General features: G+C 47.7%; 1 protein-coding gene across 1 annotated transcript in view; it reads right to left on the reverse strand.

The window, feature by feature from the left end:
* LOC142254391 (serine/threonine-protein kinase Nek11-like) overlaps window positions 1-25843 on the reverse strand; it is a 216387-nt gene that overhangs the window by 91374 nt on the left and 99170 nt on the right. Inside the window, exons 7-8 of the mRNA XM_075325433.1 lie at window positions 19102-19180; window positions 16637-16722 (exon numbers count right to left, since the gene is read on the reverse strand). Of these exons, the coding sequence (XP_075181548.1) occupies window positions 16637-16722; window positions 19102-19180 (165 nt within the window). The remainder of the gene's footprint in view (window positions 1-16636; window positions 16723-19101; window positions 19181-25843) is intronic.

Below are 25843 nucleotides of genomic sequence, written 5' to 3' on the forward strand. Positions count from 1 at the left end.
AAATGATATTGCAAGATTAATGTGTTGTCGGTGGATTTTAAAATTTATAAAAATAGTTCATAAGGGCGGGCTAAGAAATTCCACTTACTTTACAAAATATAAGTCGTCACCAGGATGGGCACCAGAGACCTGACCTCTAACGGGTTCATTCCTTATGACCAAATTGTGTAAATTAGCAAAGAAAAATCCAATTTTGGCAAAATTCTATTGTATTTTTACTTTAGAGGTTAGAGCTCCTTTAGGGTTAAATATCAGACAAAATCTTATATCCTATACAATATTAATGTTTTCTGTATTTCTGCCTAATTATGTATGTATTTAATTATAATAATGCATACATCAAGCTCTAGATCACTACAATAAGGACTGATATCGCAGGAGCAATGCTGAGCTATATTCGGCGACAAGCAACCATTATTGTATAATAATTAATTATTATGTATGTATTCTACAGTTAGGTCCAGAAATATTTGGACAGTGACACAATTTTCGCGAGTTGGGCTCTGCATGCCACCACATTGGATTTGAAATGAAACCTCTACAACAGAATTCAAGTGCAGATTGTAACGTTTAATTTGAAGGTTTGAACAAAAATATCTGATAGAAATTGTAGGAATTGTACACATTTCTTTACAAACACTCCACATTTTAGGAGGTCAAAAGTAATTGGACAGATAAACCAAACCCAAACAAAATATTTTTATTTTCAATATTTTGTTGCGAATCCTTTGGAGGCAATCACTGCCCTAAGTCTGGAACCCATGGACATCACCAAACGCTGGGTTTCCTCCTTCTTAATGCTTTGCCAGGCCTTTACAGCCGCAGCCTTCAGGTCTTGCTTGTTTATGGGTCTTTCCGTCTTAAGTCTGGATTTGAGCAAGTGAAATGCATGCTCAATTGGGTTAAGATCTGGTGATTGACTTGGCCATTGCAGAATGTTCCACTTTTTTGCACTCATGAACTCCTGGGTAGCTTTGGCTGTATGCTTGGGGTCATTGTCCAGCTGTACTATAAAGCGCCGTCCGATCAACTTTGCGGCATTTGGCTGAATCTGGGCTGAAAGTATATCCCGGTACACTTCAGAATTCATCCGGCTACTGTTGTCTGCTGTTATGTCATCAATAAACACAAGTGACCCAGTGCCATTGAAAGCCATGCATGCCCATGCCATGACGTTGCCTCCACCATGTTTTACAGAGGATGTGGTGTGCCTTGGATCATGTGCCGTTCCCTTTCTTCTCCAAACTTTTTTCGTCCCATCATTCTGGTACAGGTTGATCTTTGTCTCATCTGTCCATAGAATACTTTTCCAGAACTGAGCTGGCTTCATGAGGTGTTTTTCAGCAAATTTAACTCTGGCCTGTCTATTTTTGGAATTGATGAATGGTTTGCATCTAGATGTGAACCCTTTGTATTTACTTTCATGGAGTCTTCTCTTTACTGTTGACTTAGAGACAGATACACCTACTTCACTGAGAGTGTTCTGGACTTCAGTTGATGTTGTGAACGGGTTCTTCTTCACCAAAGAAAGTATGCGGCGATCATCCACCACTGTTGTCATCCGTGGACGCCCAGGCCTTTTTGAGTTCCCAAGTTCACCAGTCAATTCCTTTTTTCTCAGAATGTACCCGACTGTTGATTTTGCTACTCCAAGCATGTCTGCTATCTCTCTGATGGATTTTTTCTTTTTTTTCAGGATGTTCTGCTTCACCTCAATTGAGAGTTCCTTAGACCGCATGTTGTCTGGTCACAGCAACAGCTTCCAAATGCAAAACCACACACCTGTAATCAACCCCAGACCTTTTAACTACTTCATTGATTACAGGTTAACGAGGGAGATGCCTTCAAAGTTAATTGCAGCCCTTAGAGTCCCTTGTCCAATTACTTTTGGTCCCTTGAAAAAGAGGAGGCTATGCATTACAGAGCTATGATTCCTAAACCCTTTCTCCGATTTGGATGTGAAAACTCTCATATTGCAGCTGGGAGTGTGCACTTTCAGCCCATATTATATATAGAATTGTATTTCTGAACATGTTTTTGTAAACAGCTAAAATAACAAAACTTGTGTCACTGTCCAAATATTTCTGGCCCTGACTGTATGTATTTCTGCCTAATTATTTGTTTATAATATGCTTTTATATGGATACATTCTCTCTTGTTTTTTTCATTATTTTTTATCTTTACGGTGTTCTCCAGTCCTGGTTAGATTACTAGTCATTGTGTGGCAGGACAGGGGCAGGACATGTAACAGTCTAAACCGTGGTTGAGGGTGAACTCCGAAACGCATAGGTCCATTGTGTTTTTCTTCCTAATTTGGGCCATGTACATTCCGATGGAGTTTTTTTTTTTTTAATTAAAACTTTAAATTAAAAGTGAAGTTTTAATCACAGAAAGTTTTCTTTTGCTATACCTGTCACGAGTGTGTCATGGCCTGATGTTTTTTCCAGGGGATCTGGGATCTGAAGGTCACAGCGCATTCTGGATCGCTTGTCGGGTACCCTAAATTGGAGATTATTTAATTCCATCCAGTACTGAAGGAATTAAGGTTCATTTCTATCCTGCAGTGATCTAACAGGTAGCTGTAACCTCAGCTGCAGCCACTGCCCTCTGGTATAAATATCTGCTCCTCACTCCTCCTTGTGCCGGCTGTAGCTCATACCTATGTTGTCCACTTTGAAGGAGCCAGTCTCTTTAGGAGCTGAGGTGTCATTTCTGTTGCAGCTGAGAAGGTCTTGCTGGAGATGCTGTAGAGTTGTTGCGATTATTCTGGGATAGCAGAGAACTGGGGCTCCTAAGCTTACCCTCACTCCTCCCTATGCCAGCTGTAGCTCATACCTATGCTGTCCACTTTGATAGAGTCTCTTTAGGAGTAGGAGCTGAGGTGTTGCTTCTGTTGCAGCTGAGAAGTTCTTGCTGGAGATGCTGTGGAGTTGTCGCGATGACTCTGGTATAGCAGGGAACCAGAGCTCCTAAGCTGACCCTCACGCTAGGGGGCCCTATGCTATCCCTAACCTCAGGGATACTCCTAATGGTGGAGAGGCTCGAGTCTCCTTCCTGCTCCTGACCAGTTCTGACCTTAATCCTTCTCCTCAGGGAGGGACAGGACAGGAGATGCTGTGGAGTTACAAAACACATACCGCAAATGCTAACAATGTATAAGTTCCCTTATTCATTGTTGGCATTTTAGCGTGCAGCTGTATGTGTTTTGTAGTTATAATTTGTTTTCAGCTAGCACTTGTTCACGCCTGTTGGATGTGCGGGTCAGTATTTTTCATAAATTTGTGATGCTGTGGAGTTGTCATGATGACTCTTGGATAGCAGGAAACTGGGACCCCAAAGCTGTCCCTCAAGGTAGGGGGCCCTATGCTATCACTATTATCAGGGATACTCCTGATAGTGGAGAGGCCTGAGTCTCCTTCCTGGCCTTGCTCCTGACCAGTCATGATCTGATTTACCCTCCCCTAGGGAGGGATTGGACAGGACTGTAATGAAAATCACAGATATAGACAGACAAGGGAAAAAACAAAACGCTGTCACATAGCACGCACACATAACGGTAAAGGCAATAAGAGATTTAGGAGGAAAATCAAGAGCAGGAAGGAAGCTACAAAACAACAGGGGTAAACTCCACAACCGCATCAAACAAATAGGCACAACTAATACCAGAGAGTCTGAGACACCAGACCTCACAGACCAACATAGAATAAACTATAGCTGGCATAGGTAGAAGGATTCCACCAACATAAATTGGAGGGGAGGGGAGTAAATGTGATAATGCTCTCCACAACATGTGATTAAAGAAGCAAGCAGACCATCACAGATTAACTCTTGCCAGCCTGCCTATGAATCAGCACACAACAGGTTGATGCCCGAGTCTATCTATGTTGATCCCAGACACCAAAGAAAACATCGGGTGGAGGGTCAGAATCTGCAATCTGAACAGAGTCCAATGACACCATAACAGTCGGCGAAGTTTGTGCAAAACCCTGTGTGACACTAGAGGCCGACACTATCATTCTGCTGCAAGTTCCATAGAACTTTATGAGCACCAACTGTCATCTCTTATCTCAAATAAATAAAAATAGGAAAGTCTGAAGATATTTTTTACCTGTGAATTGAGAATATTCAGTCTTGAAGGAGAAAGAAGTGGATGTCTCTGATAAGATATATTACAGAGTTTCTTATTTTCATCTGTAAATATTGATTTAGTTAAAAAAAAAAAAAAGCCCGACACTTTCTCTAAGGATGAAGATGCAGGAGGAAGGGAACGTTATATTACAGGAATTTGTTCTTTTTTTTTACAGAGTAGATATATACGAGCCTGACCACAAGAAGCGCTTAGATTCATTTCAATGTTCAAACTTTGCTCCCGTTTACTATCATTTCTTAAAATCAATCTGTCTGCAGAAGAAATAATCCTTCAATGTAGAAGCTGATGCTACATAAGAAATGTTACTACCGTATGATAACAATCCTATATGTTACTTATCGGAATGGGGATTTATTGTCTGTAGCACTTGTATTTCGGTAGAAATTACTAGTAAAGTATATGGACAGCTCTTTGGCCATTTTCTTTTTAAATTTTTGCCATTCAGTTTCCTTAAAAATTTGTCACATGGACTTTTGCACAAACTTTGCCAACTGTAATGGCGACATCGGGCTCTGTTCAGACTACAGATTCTGAAACGCCATCCGATTGTTTCTCTTTTGTCTGGGATCAACACAGGCAAACTCGGGTGTTGACCTGCTGTGTGCTGATTCATAGACAGGCTAGCAAGAGTTAATGTCTGCTGATCTGTTTGCGCCTTTGGTCACATGTTGTGGGGAGGCCTATCACATCTGCTCCCCTCCTATTTATGCTGGTTGAAACCTTCCAACCATGCCAGCTATAGTTTATTCTATAACAATTAAAGAGATTCAGGTGACCGTGTAAATCAGTCTCTCACCCTCGGGAGCTCGGACAAGGTGCTGCCACGCCTGACGCAAAATCCAATTGAAAAAAAGTCCAGCTTCAACAGAGAGATGCGTTATTTTTCTTTTTATCTTTTCATACGGTACAAGTATATTGGCACATTGCAGTCAAGATGACATGACCGGTGTCAACGATGCATTTCAAGTGACACAGGATGGACTTTTTTTCAATAGTTTATTCTATGTTGGTCTGTGAGGTGTGGTGTCTCAGACTTAAGGGGGTGTTACACGCACCGATATCGCTGGTGAAAGCACCCGCCCCCGCCGTTTGTGCGTCACGGGCAAATCGCTGCCCGTGGCGCACAATATCGTTAGGAGCCGTCACACATACTTACCTGCCTAGCGACGTCGCTGTGTCCAGCAAACCGCCTCCTTTCTAAGGCGTTGGATCGTGCGGCGTCACAGCGGCCTCACTAAGCGGCCGCCCAATAGAAGCAGAGGGGCGGAGATGAGCGGCCGTAACATCCCGCCCACCTCCTTCCTTCCGCATCGCCGGTGGCCGCAGGTAAGCTGTAGTTCGTCGTTCCCGGGGTGTCACACGTAGCGTTGTGTGCTGCCTCGGGAACGACGAACAACCTGCGTCCTCAACAATCAACGATATTTTGAAAAGGAACGACGTGTCAACGATTGGCGATAAGGTGAGTATTTTCCATCGTTAATGGTCATTCCTTGCTGTCACACGCAACGACGTCGCTAACGATACCGGATGTGCGTCACGGAATCCGTAATCCCGGCGATATATTGTTAGATTCGTCGTTGCGTGTAATGCTGCCTTTGCTGGTGAAAGTTGTGCTCATTGCTTGGAATGCTTGTGGAGTTTACCCCTGTTGGTTTTTTTTTATTCAACTTTTTATTTTTGAAAAAGGTTTTTTTAACATGTTGTACACCAGAAAAGAAAAGAATAACACACTGACATGCAGTTACATGAATAGCTGTACCATTTCACAAGTATGCTTACAGATGGACTATATCGTTAACACTCTAATTGTCAAATAGAAGGTGGAAGGTGCCCCCCGAAACCAGTCTAAGTCCCGAGTATCAGACATTCCAATCCTATATCCAACCCTACACCTGACAGGTGTCCACAAGGGCATCCCAGAGAGACCATGTCACTGTGAACTTATCCATTGTATTATGGAGGTGGGCTGTGAGCTTTTCCATACTCCTGACATCTTTTATTCTGGCATATAGATCTGAGACTGAGGGCGGGGCTACCCTTCTCCAGAACAGTGAAATTAGACACTTGGCCGCAGTAAGGACATGGAGTAAAAGCTTTAGTTCAGGTTTGCTTAGAGACGATGGAAGGGCATTCAGCAAATAGACTACCGGATCTCTGGTCACGCTACCACCCACCAATCTGCCAATCAGGGACTCCACCTCCTCCCAGAAGCCTTCAATGATCGGGCATGTCCAGAATATATGGTATTGGGATGCTCCCCCAAGGCCACATCTCCAACACACGTCTGGATAGGTACGGTTAAATTTGTGAAGGAGTTCTGGTGTGTGGTACCATGTCATGAGGATCTTTACTTGATTTTCCTTATAAAGAGTGCTAATTGAGGACCTAAATGTCCTAGCCCATATTACCGACCAGAGTGCATCTGAAAGGGGGCGTCCAACCCATACCTCCCATCTCTTCATGTATGAATGCCTCAGTGGCTCCAGTGAGTCCCCGATTATCAGAATGTTATAAATGGCCGAGATCAGTCCCCTGGTGGTGGTCCTGCCAGAACAAAGGGTTTCAAATGCTGTGGGACGACGCACCCCCACCTGTCCCATAATGTCTGTGAAAAAATGTGATATCTGTTGATATGAGGAATATAGATGGAGGGGTAGGTTGTATTGATATCGTAAATCCGAAAATGGCTTCAATTTCAGCGTAACCGGGTTAACCACGTCCCGAAAACAGTAGAGGCCCGCCTTCGCCCACTGCCCCGTCACTCCCGGATTCATGCCCTTTGTCAAGTGTGGTGTGAACAAGAAAGGGGTCAACAAGGAAGACTGTGAGGCCAGCTGGAACTTCATTCTACACTGTCGCCACACCTCTCTTGTAAATGCCATCGGGCCCAGGAGGTCTCTGGAGGGGGTTTCACTAGGGCGTCCCCATATTAGCGAGCTAGGGTGGAAAGGTGCCATCCAAAGCTTCTCTATCTCCGTCCACTTGTTAAAAGCCGGCAGAGTCGTCCATGACGCCAGGCTGCGCAGGTGTGCGGCATAGTAATAAAGCTTAAGATTCGGACACGACAAGCCCCCCTCTGTACGTGGTGTATATAGTACTGAATCTGGGATGCGATGCCTTCCTGAGTGCCATATAAATTGCAGGAGTTTTGATTGGACTTTTTTCAATACCCCCAGGGGAACCCGCACCGGGAGTGTTTCAAACAGATACAGAAATTTAGGGACAACTGACATTTTAATTGTAGCAATTTTACCCAAAAAAGAGATCTGTAATGATGACCATTTTTTCAGACTATTTTCCACTTCGCGTATCAGGGGCGGGAAATTGGCTTGGTATAATGTTTTATAACTGGGGGTTATTTTGACTCCTAAATATCGTAGGGAATCTGAATGCCAGGAGTACTTAAAATTTTGTTTGAGGGTCTGTAATTTAGTTTCTGGGATGTTGAGCGGCGAGGCCTCTGTTTTGTCGGAGTTAAGTTTATAACCCGAGAGTCTAGCACAGGGGTGGGGAACCTTTTTAATGCCGAGGGCCATTTGGAATTTTCTACCAACCTTCGGGGGCCGCACAAAACTATCAACTTAAAATTACCCTGCTATACTTAGTCAAACAATTAACTCATCGTGGCGGCTGAAGCTTCTTGTTTTTGGTGCGGCTATATTATTCAATATTGATCTTATTGCTTCTCACAACTGTTTTTCCACGTTTGTGTCAGCTGGGACTGCTGTAAATACATCACAGGAGATGCTGAGGGCATATACATCACTGGGGAGGGCTGGAAGGACTAGACATCACTGGGGAGGGCTGGGAGGACTAGACATCACTGGGGAGGGCTGGGAGGACTAGACATCACTGGGGAGGGCTGGGAGGACTAGACATCACTGGGGAGGGCTGGGAGGACTAGACATCACTGGGGAGGGATGGGAGGACTAGACATCACTGGGGAGGGCTGGGAGGACTAGACATCACTGGGGAGGGCTGGGAGGACTAGACATCACTGGGGAGGGCTGGGAGGACTAGACATCACTGGGGAGGGCTGGGAGGACTAGACATCACTGGGGAGGGCTGGGAGGACTAGACATCACTGGGGAGGGCTGGGAGGACTAGACATCACTGGGGAGGGCTGGGAGGACTAGACATCACTGGGGAGGGCTGGGAGGACTAGACATCACTGGGGAGGGCTGGGAGGACTAGACATCACTGGGGAGGGCTGGGAGGACTAGACATCACTGGGGAGGGCTGGGAGGACTAGACATCACTGGGGAGGGCTGGGAGGACTAGACATCACTGGGGAGGGCTGGGAGGACTAGACATCACTGGGGAGGGCTGGGAGGACTAGACATCACTGGGGAGGGCTGGGAGGACTAGACATCACTGGGGAGGGCTGGGAGGACTAGACATCACTGGGGAGGGCTGGGAGGACTAGACATCACTAGGGAGGATTATATATCACTTGGGAGGGCTGGGAGAAATTTAAGGACATTGCTAGGGGTTCTGACATACCAGGGGGGCACAGGCAGCAGTGTGAAGGCCGCAGGGGCACAGGCTGCCGTGGGGAGGCCACAGGGGCACAGGCTGCCGTGGGGAGGCCACAGGGGCACAGGCTGCCGTGGGGAGGCCACAGGGGCACAGGCTGCCGTGGGGAGGCCACAGGGGCACAGGCTGCCGTGGGGGAGAGTGAGGAGCACAGGCTGCCGTGGGGGAGAGTGAGGAGCACAGGCTGCCGTGGGAATGCACGAGGAGGACGGGACACTGCACGGAGAACAGGCTGCAGTGGGAATGCGCAAGGTGGATGGGACGCTGCACGGAGCACAGGCTGCAGTGGGGATGTGCAGGGGCACACACAGGCATGGGAGCACAAACACACCTGTCGGACGCTGAGGTAGTAGCTTCTCTTCTGTGGAAAAAGAGCGAGTTGAGCGCTAACTCCACCCACAAAGTACGTCCTCACGCTAGCATGAGGACGTAAGCCATACAGGGTTTAAAGGGCCAGCAGCAAGCAAGACGCTGCTGCCTCCCGAGCTCTGTGGACTGTGCAATGTGCCCGGGGGCCGCAGAAAAGGTCAATGCGGGCCGCATACGGCCCGCGGGCCGGAGGTTCCCCACCCCTGGTCTAGCATATTGAGTAAGTACTGCGTGTAAGTTTGGTAGGGAAATGACGGGATTAGTCAGGGACAACAGGACGTCGTCTGCAAATAGGGCCACTTTAAAGGATTTATCCCGCACCTTGACCCCCATAATGTCCGGATTGAGTCGAATATGTGCTGCTAGTGGTTCAATGCTTAGGACATATAGCAAAGGGGACAGAGGACAGCCCTGCCTAGTTCCATTTCGGATGGGCAGGGGATTGGAGTGCGCATGAGGGAGGCGAATTGTCGCCGCAGGGAGAGAATACAAGCCCCGCAGTGCTGAGAGAAATGGTCCCGACAAGCCAAAGTGGCCCAACACAGAAAACATGAAGGACCAATCCAGCCTATCGAAAGCCTTCTCCGCGTCTAGTCCCAGAAGAAGTGCTTCCACTCCTTCCCTATTCACCACCTCTACCAGATCTAAGATCCTTCGGGTGTTGTCCCCCGCCTGTCTATAGCGAACGAAACCTACTTGGTCTTTATGGACCAGCAGTGGAAGCCAATTATTTAGGTGCTCCGCCAACAGTTTGGTGAATATTTTAAGATCAGAATTTAAAAGGCTGATAGGGCGATAGCTCGCACATTCCATGGGGTCCCTGCCCGCTTTAGGGATGACAGTTATGTAAGAGTGTAAAAAAGTATTTGGGATGTCCTCACCCTTCATAAAAAGGTTGAAAAGATGTGTCAAATGAGGTGACAGTTCTCCCAGGAAGGTTTTATAATATAGGTAAGTAAACCCATCCGGGCCCGGAGCTTTGTGGTTTGGGAGGTCTTTAATGGTCTGATGGATCTCATCCGGGACTATTTCTCGGTTAAGATCCTCCAGAGCCTCCTGGGACAGTTTTGGAAGGTGACAGTCAGTCAAATAATCATTCAATATTGCTGTTCTATCTGGGTGGGACATTGATAATGACGGAGGGATAGAGTACAAGGATGTATAGTATGCGTGGAAGAGTTGTGCGATTTTTGTGGGATCATAATGAGGGGTGCCCAAAGTATCCTTTATGGCGCAGGGGGCGGAAGTTATCGTTTGGTCCCGAAGCCTTCTGGCCAGCATCGTATGTGGTTTATTGCCATACTCATAATACTTCTGGCGTGAGTAACGTAGGAGCTTTTCTATTTTCCCGTGTGATATCTCTTTTAATTTAGTTCTAAGGTCTATTACCACTTTTAGGCGAATCATAGAGGGGTGGGTGTGAAGGCGTTCCTCCGCTAATCGGAGGTCTATTTCACATTGACGATAAAGTTGCTGTGAGTCCTTTTTGAGCTTGGAAGAAATGGCTATGCACTCCCCTCTAATAACCGCCTTGTGGGCTTCCCATATCACTGGGAAAGATGGAGGGGTCTGAGAATTCTCCTCAAAGTAATTCTGTATGGCCTTACGGATAGATTCTCGAGAAGTAGGGTTGGCGAGTAGGGATTCATTTAGTCTCCAGTGGGTTCTTTTTGAGGGAACATTTGTTAAATTAAGGTGTAGTAGTAAAGGGGCATGGTCTGACCACGTGATACTGCCTATTTGTGCTTGTCGGAGTGTTCTAAGAGTGAGAACATTACCAAACAAATAATCGATTCGGCTGTGGGAATTATGAGGGTGTGAGAAGAAGGTGTATTGTCTCGCTGTCGGATTATCAATTCTCCACAGATCAAATAGTTGATATTTATGGATCAATTTGCGAAATCCCGTAGACAGATTAGATGACTTACATGGGCTTGTGGAGTGTGAAGGTGCTAGCATTTTATCAGCTCTGTGTGAGAACACCATATTAAAGTCCCCCCCTATAATGTGAATGACCCCCCGGTCTGACGGGAGGCGTGAAAGGACCGAAGAAACAAATCTAATCTGATTAGAGTTTGGGGCATAGAGGTTACATAGGATTAATTTCATCCCATTCAGCGTGTCCTGGATGATCAGGTACCGACCTGAGGGATCTGCTTCCCACTTACCCACTTGAAGCGGGCAAGTGCGAGAAATTAGTATAGCCACCCCAGCTTTCTTTTTTGTGTTTGTAGCCGAAAAGGATTGAGGAAACCAATGGCGGGCAAAGTTAAAAGAGCTTTTTTCCGTAAAGTGTGTCTCTTGCAGAAACACCACATCCGCCAGTGATTTTCGCATCTCCTGGAGAACCAGCCTCCTTTTAACATCGGAATTCAACCCCTTCACGTTAAGGCTCATCAACGTAGCCATCCCGGTGTCTTAATGTAAGCTAGTGTAAGGACTAGTGTTTGAGACTGTCGCTTGATGTGTATGGTAGATATACTCCCTGAGCCCTTCTGAAACCTAGCGTCTCTACTATAGTAAGTTGCATATCTGTGAGTACAACCAGAACAATAAAGAATAAACCAAAACATATCTATGCTCTACCAAAAAATAGAAACTCTTCAATTATACAATAAGGGTATGGAATCAACCCCGACCGTCCACTACCCCACCAGCAGAGTCGACTTACTTTTATACAAAGTTAAGGGTATTTCACTATATATAACCTGCACTATAAACCAAAGTGCGAATCAATTGGTACGACTCTGCCAAAGGGTGAGTGGCGGAACCTCACAAACCGGACTGGGGATCCAAACCCCTCCCCCCCGGGATTTTTCTTAAGAGGGAGAAAGTCCCAGGAAAAAGGGAAGCAATATAAGCAGACCATTTGACCCCCTGGAATTCCCATATGAGATAAAAAAATGACTGTAAAATCACGGGAAAAAACAATCAGGTAGGTCCTTCCGCTCTTGGGCCTCTAGGTTGCCGTTTACGTGCTGCTGTGGCTGGCTGCCAGGTCTTAGGAAGCTGCTGTATCTGTTGGGGCAGAGTCCAATCTGGGAGATCCGGGACAGAAAGGTCAAATGCCCGGCAAAAGGACTCCAAGTCTGCAGGGGTCCGAAGGTTGGCCGACGTCTCCCCTCGCTGTGCAGATAGGCTGAATGGGAACCCCCATCTATAGAGGATATTATTGGCCTTTAGGGATGACAGTAATGAGGGGAGGGCCCTCCGCTGCTGTAGTGTCAACCATGAGAGATCCTGAAACAGTTGAATCTTAGCATCTTGGTACATCGCTTGTTTTGGCGGTCGTGCTCTGAACATTATTTCCTCTTTAAGTTGGAAGTCCACGATATGACAAATAATGTCTCTCGGGTTCCCTGTCAAATTTTTGGGGCGCAAAGCCCTGTGTGCTCTGTCCATAGGAATTGGACTATCAGGAGGACGCTGGAGGAGGGAGTTAAATATGGTCTGCAGGATTTTTGTAACGTCCTCCTTTATTTGGGACTCAGGAACACCTCTTATATTGTGGCGCCTGCCTCTGTTATCGAGATCTTCAATATGACGTTGTAACTCTCTTATGGCGTCGGCTTGGGAGGAGGTATGGGACTGGAGGTGGCGAATGGTTGTTCTAGCATCATTATGGTCGGTCTCCAGCTGATTTATTCTTTTGGAGATAGAGACTACATCCCGTCGGACCGCCGCTATTTCAGACCTGCAGGTGTCTTTTACTTCAGAAATAAGTTCTTGGAAGTCCTTTTTTGTAGGAAGCTGACGGACAAATTCCCACCAATCCGCTGGGGGACATGGAGGCTGTGTGGGTGCAGCAATCAGGGTCCCCGGAGCTCCCTTCCTGGAAGCTTCTCTAGCAGGCGAGCTCAGGGGGGTCCTGGAGGTCCCTTTAAGCTGTGCCACAGGGGCTGGGCTCCCTGACCCTGTATTTCCAGATACAGTCTGGCTTCTTTGGGGCCTGGGAGTGAGAGATTCATTTTGCAAGATTGGTGGTCCCAGTGGGGAGGACAGGGGGGCATCTTTAGGAGATTCAGGGTCATCCCACACAGGCTGGGGAACTATAGCAGGCAGAAGGGCCTCACTCCTGGCCTCTCGATCCTCTTTCTGTGCCTCTCCCCAGTCCCCCCCACCACCATCCACCATCCTACAGTCGGGGCTCCCCCACTCCCCACTCCCGCCGCACCAGGCCATGGCACCGGACTCCCCCTGCGGGTGTTCCACAGGAGCCGACGGGCTCCAACCGCCGCCGCTCTCCAGTATCTCCAGAGGGGGGAGGGGCGGCATCCCCACCATCTCCGTGTGGCCGCCGGAGCTCGTGTCTAGGGAGAGCATGTACCTCCTGTCCGGCCCCGCAGTCTCCAGGCTCACGCTCCCGGCTGGCTCGCTGCAGTCCCGTTCCCGCCCGCAGTCAGGTGAGTCACCTCGCGTCTTCTCCGCCGCCGCCGCCATCTTGACCGCGAGGCTGGCTCCCCCTCTGCCGGCGTCCGCGGGATCTCCGGCTCTTCCTCCATCTGTGCCGTCGGATTCTTCGGGCTCTTCACCCCTCCCTCCGTCTGCAACGTGGCCCGGCTCTCCCCGTCCGCTGCCTCCCACACCTCCTGGTGCTGCCGCCGTCTGTGTAAGCAGATGATGTGGCGCTCCAGCCATCCGGGCGTCCTCCTGGTCCTGCTCCCCTGGCAGCTCTTTCGTTAAGAAGGAGTCCATAGTAAGCGGTGCTGGGGCTCCTGGGTCTCTGGTGGTCTTAGGGGGCTTCTTTTTCCCCATCCTGGGCGCTCTAAGCTTATATAAATGGGCTTATTTTTCACCCGGGGAGAGGAGCTCAACCCTCAGGCGTCCTACTCCATGAAGCTCCGGCCACGCCCCCCACCCCTGCTGGTTTTAGCTTCCTTCCTGCTGTTATTTTTCCTAGGCAGGCTAGCAGGAGTTAATCTCTGCTAGTCTGCTTGTTAGGCTCCTTTGATCACATGTGGTTGTGAGGCCAATCACATCTGCACCCTTCTTATTTATGCTGGATGAAATCTTCTACCCATGCCAGCTATAGGTGATTGTGTGTTGATCGGTGAACTTTGGTGTCATAGACATTCTGGCGAAAGTGTTGCTTTTTATTTGGAGTGGTTGTGTAGTTTGCCCCTGTTGTTTTGTAGCTTCCTTCTTGTTCTTGTTTTTCCTCCTGAACCTGTTATGTGTGTGTCCTTTTTGTGTGCGTGCTGTGTGACAGAGTTTTAGTTTTCCTTTTTCTGTGGGTTTATCACACTCTTGTCATGTCCTTCCCTTGGGGGAGGGGGAATCAGATCAGGACTGGTCAGGAACAGGGCCAAGAAGAAGACTCAGGCCTCTCCACCATCAAGAGTATCCCTGAGGATAGGGCTTCCTAGCAGGAGGGACAGCTTAGGAGCCCTTGTTCCCCACTATCCCATGGTCACCGTTTGGCTTTTAAAGGATCTTTATTGCCCCTGTGCATTTTTGGCTGCAGAATGAGGTAACTAAGAATCCATCAGTGAGTGTGTTCTGTCAACTTCTAACTCATTTATCTGTCTTATTCTGAACTCCCCGCTGCTGATTTCTGACCACAGAACTCATATAAGTTGGGCCGGGCTTTGAAGTGGTTATAAATCAGCACAGAAGAGTTCACAAATAGATGGAAAAAAGAGTAGCAATTTTTTTGCCAGAAGGAACTCGCTGGTGGATTCTCAGTTCACTCATTCTGCAGCCAAAAAAAAGAGTATGTAAAATCCAAACGGTGCAAATTTTTTAATGAAACAGAATTGCTAAAATTAATTTTAGCCCGAAATATATGCATTTAGGAAATAATATGTCCCGGAAAGTGTCCATATCCTTTAAGTTACCTTAAATTATTGTCGAGATCAGTTGCTATTGGTTTGACACTTAATTGATGAAGATAATTAAGATAATTATCTGGCTGGTTGAGGTCACTTTGAACTTAAAAGATTAATTCTGAGGGTTTCTAATAATATTACAGCCTAGAAAGTGCTATAGGAAGCCTAAATGATGATTAATTGTGTTCAGAGTCACAATGGGTCTTTGGAGTATCGCCAGCTCCGTAGATGCCACACATTTGCACCATAGGCTTTTTTCACTCAAAGAGACTCAAGGAGCCCCATTATTATGATTAGTGGAGGGCGTAGTAGAGAGATCCCAGAAATCAGACAAAATGTCACAACGTGACTGTAGGAAAGTGAAGGATAGGGGCTCCTATGCTGACCCTCATGCTAGGGGTCTCTAGGCTATCTCTAACTTCAGGGTTACCCCTAATGGGGCAGATGCCTGAGTCACGTGCCTTGCAATTCCCCTGACCATAGCTAATCTGATTCCCCCCTCTCACCAAGGAAAGGACGAGACAGTAGTGAGATGGAAACACAGATAAAGACACGGCAAAACCAAAACTCTGACACACTGCAAACACACAGGAACAAACAGACTGAGGAGAAAAACAAGAGCAGGAAGGTAGCAACAAAAAAAGACAACAACTGCACACAGCAACAAGTACTACAACCAACAGTTAGGCGGGCTTTGCACACTACGACATCGCAGGTGCGATGTCGGTGGGGTCAAATCGAAAGTGATGCACATCCGGTGTCGCAGTCGATATCATAGTGTGCAAATCCTTTTTGATACGATTAACGAACACAAAAGCTTCGTTATCGTATCATCGGTGTAGGGTCCGACATTTCCATAATGCCGGTGCAGCGACAGGTACGATGTAGTTCCTCTTTCCTGCGGCAGCACACATCGCTGTGTATGAAGCCGCAGGAGCGAGGAACATCTCCTTACCTGCGTCCCGGCTGCAATGCGGAAGGAAGGAGGTGGGCGGGATGTTTACATCCTGCTCATCTCCGCCCCTCCGCTGCTATTGGCCGCCTGCCGTGTGACGTCACTGTGACGCCGCACGACCCGCCCCCTTAGGAAGGAGGCGGGTCGCCGGCCAGAGCAACGTCGCAGGACAGGTGAGTGCATGTGAAGCAGCCGTAGCGATAATGTTCGCTACGCCAGCAATCACAAGAGATCGTTGCTGCAACGGGGGCGGGGACTATCGCGCTCGACATCGCAGCATCGGCTTGCGATGTTGCAGCGTGCAAAGTACCCCTTAGTCTGGATCATAACACCCCACCAGATCAGTTTAGATAATCTATAACTGGCATAGAAGGAAGGATTTAGCCAGCATATATAGGAGGGGAGCAGATGTGATTGGCTCCCCCACAACATGTGATCAAAGGAGACTCACAAGCAGAGCAGCAGAGATTAACTCTTGCTAGCCTGCCTATGAACTCTCAATCTGTTGGCAGATGCCCGCGTCTGCCTGCGCTGATCACAGACATTAGAGACGTTGTCAGAATCTGTAGTCTGAAGAGATCCCAACACCGCCAGGACAGTGGGTGAAGCACTCACATTTCAGCTCATAGTGAGAAGGTGAAAATAGTCTGAAATTACCATATTAAGAGTTGCGTTATGCAGATGCTTTAGTGCTTGACCTAAATGTCAGGTACATCTCAGAAGAGCGTCTAATTAGCTGGATTCTTGAACATAACATTTGATGATATTGATTAGCACAAGTACAAGTGCTGTACGTACATAGCCGCTGTGATCCTGGCGACGTCTTCATCCACAGAATCTTTTCTGTCTTGCCGAATCACCTCCTGCAGCCATTGGGAGAGAACCTGTAATTGACGAGAACGAAGACTAAGGCACAGGCGGACATAAAGTACCCCAAAACTACAGCATGCGGGCCCCATTCTCTCTTTATAGCATGCAAATGACTTATTTGCAGCATGTCCATCTGTTGCCTTTGGAAGAAAACATTAAAGAGAAGCTTCACTTGGTGAGGATAAAATTTCCTATGATTGACGCGTTTCAGACGCTGGGTCTTTAGTCATAATCAAGATTATTATCCTTATCCTTTTATTATTATCCTTATCCTTTAGTCCTTATCAAGATTATGACTAAAGACCCAGCGTCTGAAACGCGTCAATCATAGGAAATTTTATCCTCACCATGTATTTTATCTAATAGGAATTAAAGATGTTTTTTTAATCTTCAACAATTTTTGTCTGCATGGACGTTTTGTGTCGGAGTACCTCCTCACTTTGATTGACCTGTCGTATGCCAGTGATAGTTCATTATATGCTGACTTGTTATATGCCAGTGATAGTTCATTATATACTGACTTGTCATATGCCAGTGATAGTTCATTATATGCTGACTTGTCATATGCCAATGATAGTTCATTATATGCTGACTTGTCATATGCCAGTGATAGTTCATTCCATACTGACCTGTCGTGTGCCAGTGATAGTTCATTCTATACTGACCTGTCATATGCCAGTGATAGTTCATTATATGCTGACTTGTCATATGCCAGTGATAGTTCATTATATGCTGACTTGTCATATACCAGTGATAGTTCATTATATGCTGACCTGTCATATACCAGTGATAGTTCATTATATGCTGACTTGTCATATGCCAGTGATAGTTCATTATATGCTGACTTGTCATATGCCAGTGATAGTTCATTATATGCTGACCTGTCATATACCAGTGATAGTTCATTCCATACTGACCTGTCATATGCCAGTGATAGTTCATTCTATGCTGACATGTTATATGCCAGTCATAGTTCATTCTATGCTGACCTGTCATATGCCAGTGATAGTTCATTCTATGCTGACCTGTCATATGCCAGTGATAGTTCATTCCATACTGACCTGTCGTGTGCCAGTGAAAGTTTATTCTATGTTGACCTGTCATATGCCAGTGATAGTTCATTCTATGCTGACCTGTCATATACCAGTGATAGATTATTCTATGCTGATCTGTCATATGCCAGTGATAGTTCATTCTATGCTGACCTGGGAAGAAGACGTCTCTGGATAAAGCTGTGGTTAGCGTTCCAGTGGATGTGGCGGAGTTCCCTCTCTGGAGAAGATTTGGAGTTCTATTGTTGTATCTGTCTCCCTGTTTGTCTCCCCTTCCTCGTGTTTTCTTTACATTAGTAGTAAGACTCATGTCCTGCTGGCCTGCTCACTAGTCAGGGCTAGCCCAAAGTCAACCAGGGACTCAGCATGGGGTGGAATGTACATACCTTTATACTATATCTTCTGCATCCTGCAGTTATTGGGTGGTAGGAAATAAGACCTAAGTCTATCTGATAGCTTTATTTAAAACATAAAAAATATTGGATTTATTCCTTAACATTACAAATCTACAGAAAAGTCTACAGAGGCAGATCTGCACAAAATCTTCTGCTCCAAGCAATGTTTTCACATCTGTCACCAGTTTGCACCAGGACCAACATGGGAATCTTGCTAATGGTGCAAAATTTTTGGTATAGATATTGCGCAAAAACTATTTCAGGAGTTTTGGAGAGTTTCTGCTCAATTTCCATCCAGTTTCTGCTTCAAAACCTCCTAGAAGAACTCTGCGTGTGTATAGAGAACGTGATGTAGGAATATCATCACAATTGCATATTTCATATAAAGTGCCAAACATCAGGATTTCCTCTATCGTTTCTCTGCTACGCGCCAACACCCAACTTCACTCAGAAGAAGCTCCACTGACGGTGGTACCCAAAGCTTTGAACAGAACAATGGACGGAAGCTTTCTACAAGTTTGCAGCTTCGGCCCCCCACCGAGTCTGTTCTCTCACTGAAACTTTCCTGGATTCCTTTGTCTTCCTCTGTGTCATTCTTTACCCATCACATCAAAACTTGACGGAAGAGAGAAGAATGCCAGCAGCAATTAAATCCTGAAGCAAGAACCCAACACATGCTCTCAAAGAGACGGAATATTTTTCCTAATTGCAAACGTGTAGTGGTTCATATAGAGTACAGAAATGACGGTCTTTAACCCTATGTATAATTGCCACTGGATCCAACTCATGAATGCTTTAATTGGGCATAAAGCAATGTGGTGTACATTTATATATACAGAATATATATATATATATATATATATATATATATATATATATATATATAAGTAATCTTGAGATCTGAGCTAAATATGCATGCAAAATACACAAAAATATCCATACATACCTGCCCTCTATGAGTTACATAAGGAAACTGCAAAATTTCGTTGGCACTTGGACGAAGAGCTGGCTCCTTCCTCAGCATTCTGTAAGTATAACAGAGAGAATATCACGATGACTATGGGATAGCGGGCAACAGGGCTTCCTAAACTGCCTCACACTCCTCCCTATGCCGGCTGTAGCTCATACCTATCCTGTCCACTTTGATGGAGTCTCTTAAGGAGCTGAGGTGTTGCTTCTGTTGCAGCTGAGAAGTTCTTGCTGGAGAGGCTGTGGAGTTGTCGCAATGAATCTGGGATAGCAGGGAACCAGAAGTCCTAAGCTGACCATCAAGCTAGGGGGCCCTATGTAATCCCTAACCTCAGGGATACTCTTGATGGTGGAGAGGCCTGAGTCTCCTTCCTGCTCCTGAGCAGTCCTGATCTTATTCACTCTCCACCTCCTCCAAGGGAGGGACTGGACAGGAGTGTGTTAAAATTTACAGAAATAGACAGTCAGGGGACTTAGCATGCACACAAAGAGGTAGCAGACAATAAGAAATTAGGAGGAAAACAAAAAGCAGGAAAGAAGTACAAAACAACAGAGGTAAACTCCCCAACCGGGCCCTAAACTATCCCTAATCTCACGGATACTCCTAATGGTGGAGAGGCCTGAGTCTCCTTCTGGCTCTTGAGCAGTTCTGATCTTATTCCCTCTTCCCCTCCGCTCAGGGAGGGACTGGACAGGAGTGTGTTAAAAATTACAGAAACAGACAGTCAGGGGAAACCAGATCTCTTTTATTTAGCACGCATACATAGAGGTATAAGACAATAAGAGATTAGGAGGAAAACAAGAGCAGGAAAGAAGTACAATACAATAGGGGTAAATTCCACAACCAGGCCCTAAGCTATCTCTAATCTCAGGGATACTCCTGATGGTGGAAATGCCTGAGCTTCCTTCCTGGCCCTGCTCATGACCAGTCCTGATCTGATACCCCCTTCCTCAGGGAGGGACTGGACAGGAGTGTGTTGAAAATCACAGAAACAGACAGTCAGGAGAAACCAAATTTCTGTTATTCAGCACACATACACAGAGGTATAAGACAATAAAAGATTAGGAAGAAAACAAGAGCAGGAAAGAAGTACAATACAACAGGGTTAAACCCCACAACCAGGCTCTAAGCTACCCTTAATCTCAGGGATCCTCCTGATGGTGGAGATACCTGAGTTTCCTTCCTGGCCCTGCTCATGACCAGACCTGATCTGATACCCCCTTCCTCAGGGAGGGACAGGACAGGAGTGTGTTGAAAACACCAGAAACAGACAGAAAAGGGAAACAAAATCTGTGTTACTCAGCACGCATACACAGAGGTATAAGACAATAAAAAATTAGGAGGAAAACAAGATCAGAAAAGAAGTACAAAACAACAGAGGTAAACTTCACAACCGCACCAAGCAAAAGCAACACTATTACCAGAAAGACTGGGACACAAAAGCTCACAGACCAACACAAGATAACCTATAGCTGGCATTGGTAGATTTCATCCAGCATAAATAGGAGGGAAGCAAATGTGATTGGCCTCCTCACAACATGTGATCACAGGAACCTCACAAGGAGACTAGCAGAGATTAACCCTTGCTACCCTATCTATGAATCAGCACACAGCTGGTTGACGCCTATGTCTACTTGTTTTGTACTCTGACACAAGAGAAACCATCAGACGGAGTGTCAGAATATGGAATGTGAACTGAGCCTGATGCCGCCATGACAATTGCCGAAGTTTGTTCAAAATTCTGTGGGACAGATAAGTATAGAAACCGAAAGGTGACGTGGAGAAACTTTAAGAGAAAGAACTTGTGTGAGTGTATCTTTTACGAGTTTTTCCTTTAAAGTAAGAACCAACCTTTTGGAAACTATCACTTTAAGAGGTGCAATGTGCTTCTTAGTTCCAACTCAGAGAAGGCACAGAATCTTCTTGGTTTTAAGACAGATATTAATGTGGCGCCCTGGACTAGCCAGGTCGTCACAGGTACTACAACACAACACCCCCACCCCGAGATAGGCACATCAGTCAGACACAAATCCTTGTTGCCTCCCTCCAGGGGCTGATGTCCACACCAGGTGGGGTGGAGCCCGGGGGTTGGCCCCACCCACTGAGGAGTTCACAGGCCTGGAGGCGGGAAAGGAAGTCAGTGAAGTGAGGGAAGGGAAAGAGTGAGGAGTAAAGTGGTAGGAGAGGAGCAAACTGACTGTGTCCAGGTACGTGGCCCGGGCCACCGAGAGCAAGGTTGGCAGACGGTGGTGGCCGTCTGCAGGAGAGGCAGATCAACGCGGAACCGTAGGACCGGGGACGGGCGGTGGCCCGCCGGTACCGAACCGGGGAGCGAAGTGAAGCCAGCACAAACCAGCAAGGCCTGCGGACCCCGACCAGGCTTGGAGTCGCCGTTAATAAGGTCAAATCCGTTAGTGACCGGAACCCCAGGGGTTTCCAAACAGCGAAGACCCGATTGAAGGCAACCGTCCAAACAGCACAAGGGAAATACAGCTACCGCCACAGCTAGAGTTCCAAGGGCCAGAGCCTGCAGGCAAAAGGGCTCCTCCGGCCCATATACATGCTGGGGAGCGGGTTACCGGTGGGAAGCCATCGGGACCGAAGATACACAACAGGTGCAGGGAAAGGCAGCCACCACCAACCGTCCGGGAGAAACCACAGCAGCCGGCTGTGGGACCTGTCCATCCAGCCGTTTGTTTTACCAGAGACAGTGCCTCCATTTGTGGCTGAGTGAGTACTACTGTGCCGTCCGGCACCGCGCTGCGCAGTCCAAGCGGCCCCCTGTACCTTGCCAACCCTGCTTCCCAGTCACCTCACCGGGCCCCGGGACCACCAACCCCCTACCCACGGAGGGGGAAACAACATCCCAGCTGCTCCCTGCCATCGCTCCCGGGATCCCCGTCAACAGCAGAGGTGGTGTCCAACCTCACCACAACCCGTGGGTGGCGTCACGGACCAAATCCCCAAACCAAATCACCCATTTCACTCATGGGCGAGGAGCGCCGCTCGAGTCCCCGGATCCGGCCCACCGCCGGACCCGAGCCCCAGCGAGAGCGCAGCAGCGACGGCTCCCTCCCCGCCCGCGACATTAACACTTAAAGGAGTTTTCCAAGGACATAGAACATGGTTTGTTTCCTATATGTAAAATAATAAATTAATTATGAAATCTGCACTCATATTTCGATTACGAAAAACTTTTTGCAATCCATGGAGCTCTACTGCTGCATCTATTATGCTGCATTAAGAGAGCTCCTTCCCCCTATATGTGTGGGTGATGTTGTAAGGGGTGGGGAGACCCCTTACAAGGAGGTTCAGTTTCCCCCTGAAGATACCTCACTCTGGGGTAGTTACTGTTGATGTTATTAATAAACATGTTTTTACTGTGCAGTGGGTTTTCCCCTAGAGCCCGGGTGGGACGGCTGTCCCCATAGAAACAGGGCAGGAGAGAGGAGGAGCCGGCAGCTTAGAGAGAGAAGTGTGTGTGTGTTGAAGTCAGTTGATTCCGGGACGGGGGAGAAGGAACAGCCAGGGGCAGAGTGTGGAGCTGAGTGGGCAGAAAGAAAGAAAGAAAGAAGGGAAGAAGAGAAGGCGGAACCTCAAGTGTGAAGCAGTACTGGTGTGGGTCTGGTCTGTGGGAGCCAGGTGAAGTAGATTAGCCGGGCACATCCCCACTGGAGGAGACGTCAGGATCAGGTTTTTCCCCTCAGCCAAGAAGTGTGAAGTTATCTGAAGTGGTGTGCCTCTGTGAAGTGTGTAATAAAATGCCTGCTGGTTCAATTGATCCATGTCTGCAGAGTCTCTGTACAACCGACGACGGCGTCTGCACCACCACACTCTGCCCCACCAAGTCATCTCCTGTCCCGATAGTGACGGCGGAGCCAGGGGTAAGCCTGAGAGAAAAAGGGGCCATGACTACAACCCCTGAGGCCCCCCTGGCACCCCGTTACATGTGGCGTAGTCGGCAGGATCCGGATTATATGCAAGGGGTCCCGATCCAAGAAGATGGAGACCAAGTGGTGCCTAAGGCGTTGGACCAGGCACAAGACGGCGGTAAGATGGCCACCGTCTTCACGAGTACAGCGAGCGCGCGAAGAATTGGCGCCAAACGAAAGACCCTGAGTTGGCCGGCGAAGAAAAAGAAGTACAGAGTATGCCGTCCAAAGAGGGGAGGTGCTGGCCCTAAGATGTTACTGAAAACATGTGGAGAGGGTGGCAGTACAGAGAAAAAGAAGAGTCGCCTATGCTGGGTCGATTTAATGTGTGAGACTGGGGGTGGAGCGTATACAAGAGCGGGAAAAGAAGGCCCGCCTCCACCTTCCCCAGCATCTCCACCGTTCCCGGCGCCATTACAGGAAGGTCTGCAAGAGATCGGATGGGAAGAGTGTCAGTACCGGAGACGTACACAGCAGAGACTGGCTGAGATTTCCCGGCCGAGAAACACGCTGGCGGTGTCGCCAGAAGTCATGACAGGACTGAGTGCTGACCCAGACAAGGGGACACCGGCGGTGTTAGCGATCCACCAGAGTATGGTCACACACCCGGTGATCGTCGTGGGTAGTCCCCGTCCGTCCCGTTCAGCGACCCCGTCACCCCCATCGGGGGTTGAAGAGGCAAAATCGGAGACAGAGGCACCAGAACCACCAGTCAACTACGAACCGTTCCGGAGGCTGCGCCGCTTGCCAGGTCAGTCTCTTTCCGATTATGTGAGGGCTCAGCGGGCCGAATGGCAGCGCGCTTACCATCCCGAGTGACCCGTAACGACCGGAGGTGATGGACATGTTCATGTTGAAGACCGGTGTTGTTAAAGAGCCGGAAAAGTTCCACAGTTTGCAACCATGTTTAAGTTACCGAGCCCGGAAGGAGCCTGATGCTGGACTGAGCCAGGGGCTCCCTCCGTGATGTTAAGGAAGACTTTATTGTTTGTCCTTCTATCTACTAAGACCGGGAGTGCTGTAAAAGCCTCCGGGCAGAAGACCAGCAAAGACCGGGAGTGCCTGCTGAAGGCCTCCGGGCACACTGCCTACAAAGACCGGGAGCTCCCAGGAGGGACTCCGGGCGCAGAACTTGGGCGCTCAGTGGTTGACTTTGTTTATGAAGGTATTAAAGTTTTATCCAAAGTTTGCCTTGCTGCTAAATTGTGTTTTACAGGTTCGAGCCTTGCCGGGAGGCTTAGGCTTAAAGAGGGGAGGAATGTAAGGGGTGGGGAGACCCCTTACAAGGAGGTGCAGTTTCCCCCTGAAGATACCTCACTCTGGGGTAGTTACTGTTGATGTTATTAATAAACATGTTTTTACTGTGCAGTGGGTTTTCCCCTAGAGCCCGGGAGGGATGGCTGTCCCCATAGAAACAGGGCAGGAGAGAGGAGGAGCCGGCAGCTTAGAGAGAGAAGTGTGTGTGTGTTGAAGTCAGTTGATTCCGGGACGGGGGAGAAGGAACAGCCAGGGGCAGAGTGTGGAGCTGAGTGGGCAGAAAGAAAGAAAGAAAGAAGGGAAGAAGAGAAGGCGGAACCTCAAGTGTGAAGCAGTACTGGTGTGGGTCTGGTCTGTGTGTAGCCGTAGTGGGAGCCAGGTGAAGTAGATTAGCCGGGCACATCCCCACTGGAGGAGACGTCAGGATCAGGTTTTTCCCCTCAGCCAAGAAGTGTGAAGTTATCTGAAGTGGTGTGCCTCTGTGAAGAAGAAGTGTGTAATAAAATGCCTGCTGGTTCAATTGATCCATGTCTGCAGAGTCTCTGTACAACCGACGCCGGCGTCTGCACCACCACACTCTGCCCCACCAAGTCATCTCCTGTCCCGATAGTGACAGCGGAGCCAGGGGTAAGCCTGAGAGAAAAAGGGGCCATGACTACAACCCCTGAGGCCCCCCTGGCACCCCGTTACAATGTGATGAAGGGGGCTGGCTGTCTGGCTCAGTTTATTAACGAAAGCACAGTGTTGGTGTCACGATTACTCCGTTCAGTGCACCTAAGACACCATGAGTGATTGTCAGCTGAGTCGTCCAGTCTGATTCTGGGAGGCACTGGTGGTTCAGGTGTTCCATGTTCCCAGGGATTGCCCAGTTACTTAGCTGAGCAGTCTCTCCCAGAACTCATAGCATTCCGTTAGAGTGGTCTACATTCCTATGCTCTACTTGTTCTGATTTTTCTATCTGACCCTGGACCATTGCCTGACTAGTCCTCTGTTTGCTCTCTGAAACCACGTGTTCTCCTGGTATCCTGACTCCGGACCGTTACCTGACTATGTTTCAGTTTACTTCTTGCATCCATGACGAGCTCTCCTAGTATCTGACCCCAGACCATTACCTAGCTACATCTTAGGTTACTCCTTGTAGCCATGACAAGCTCTCCTGGTCTCCTTACCCCAGACCATTACCTAGCTACATCTTATGTTACTCCTTGTAGCCATGATGAGCTCTCCTGGTATCTGACCCCAGACCATTACCTAGCTACAGTGCCTACAAGTAGTATTCAACCCCCTGCAGATTTAGCAGGTTTACACATTCGGAATTAACTTGGCATTGTGACATTTGGACTGTAGATCAGCCTGGAAGTGTGAAATGCAGCAAAAAAGAATGTTATTTCTTTTTTTATTTTTTTTTTTTTAAATTGTGAAAAGTTTATTCAGAGGGTCATTTATTATTCAACCCCTCAAACCACCAGAATTCTGTTTGGTTCCCCTAAAGTATTAAGAAGTATTTCAGGCACAAAGAACAATGAGCT

This window comes from Anomaloglossus baeobatrachus, chromosome 10 (genome assembly GCF_048569485.1).
Source record: "Anomaloglossus baeobatrachus isolate aAnoBae1 chromosome 10, aAnoBae1.hap1, whole genome shotgun sequence".
NCBI classification, from domain to species: domain Eukaryota; kingdom Metazoa; phylum Chordata; class Amphibia; order Anura; family Aromobatidae; genus Anomaloglossus; species Anomaloglossus baeobatrachus.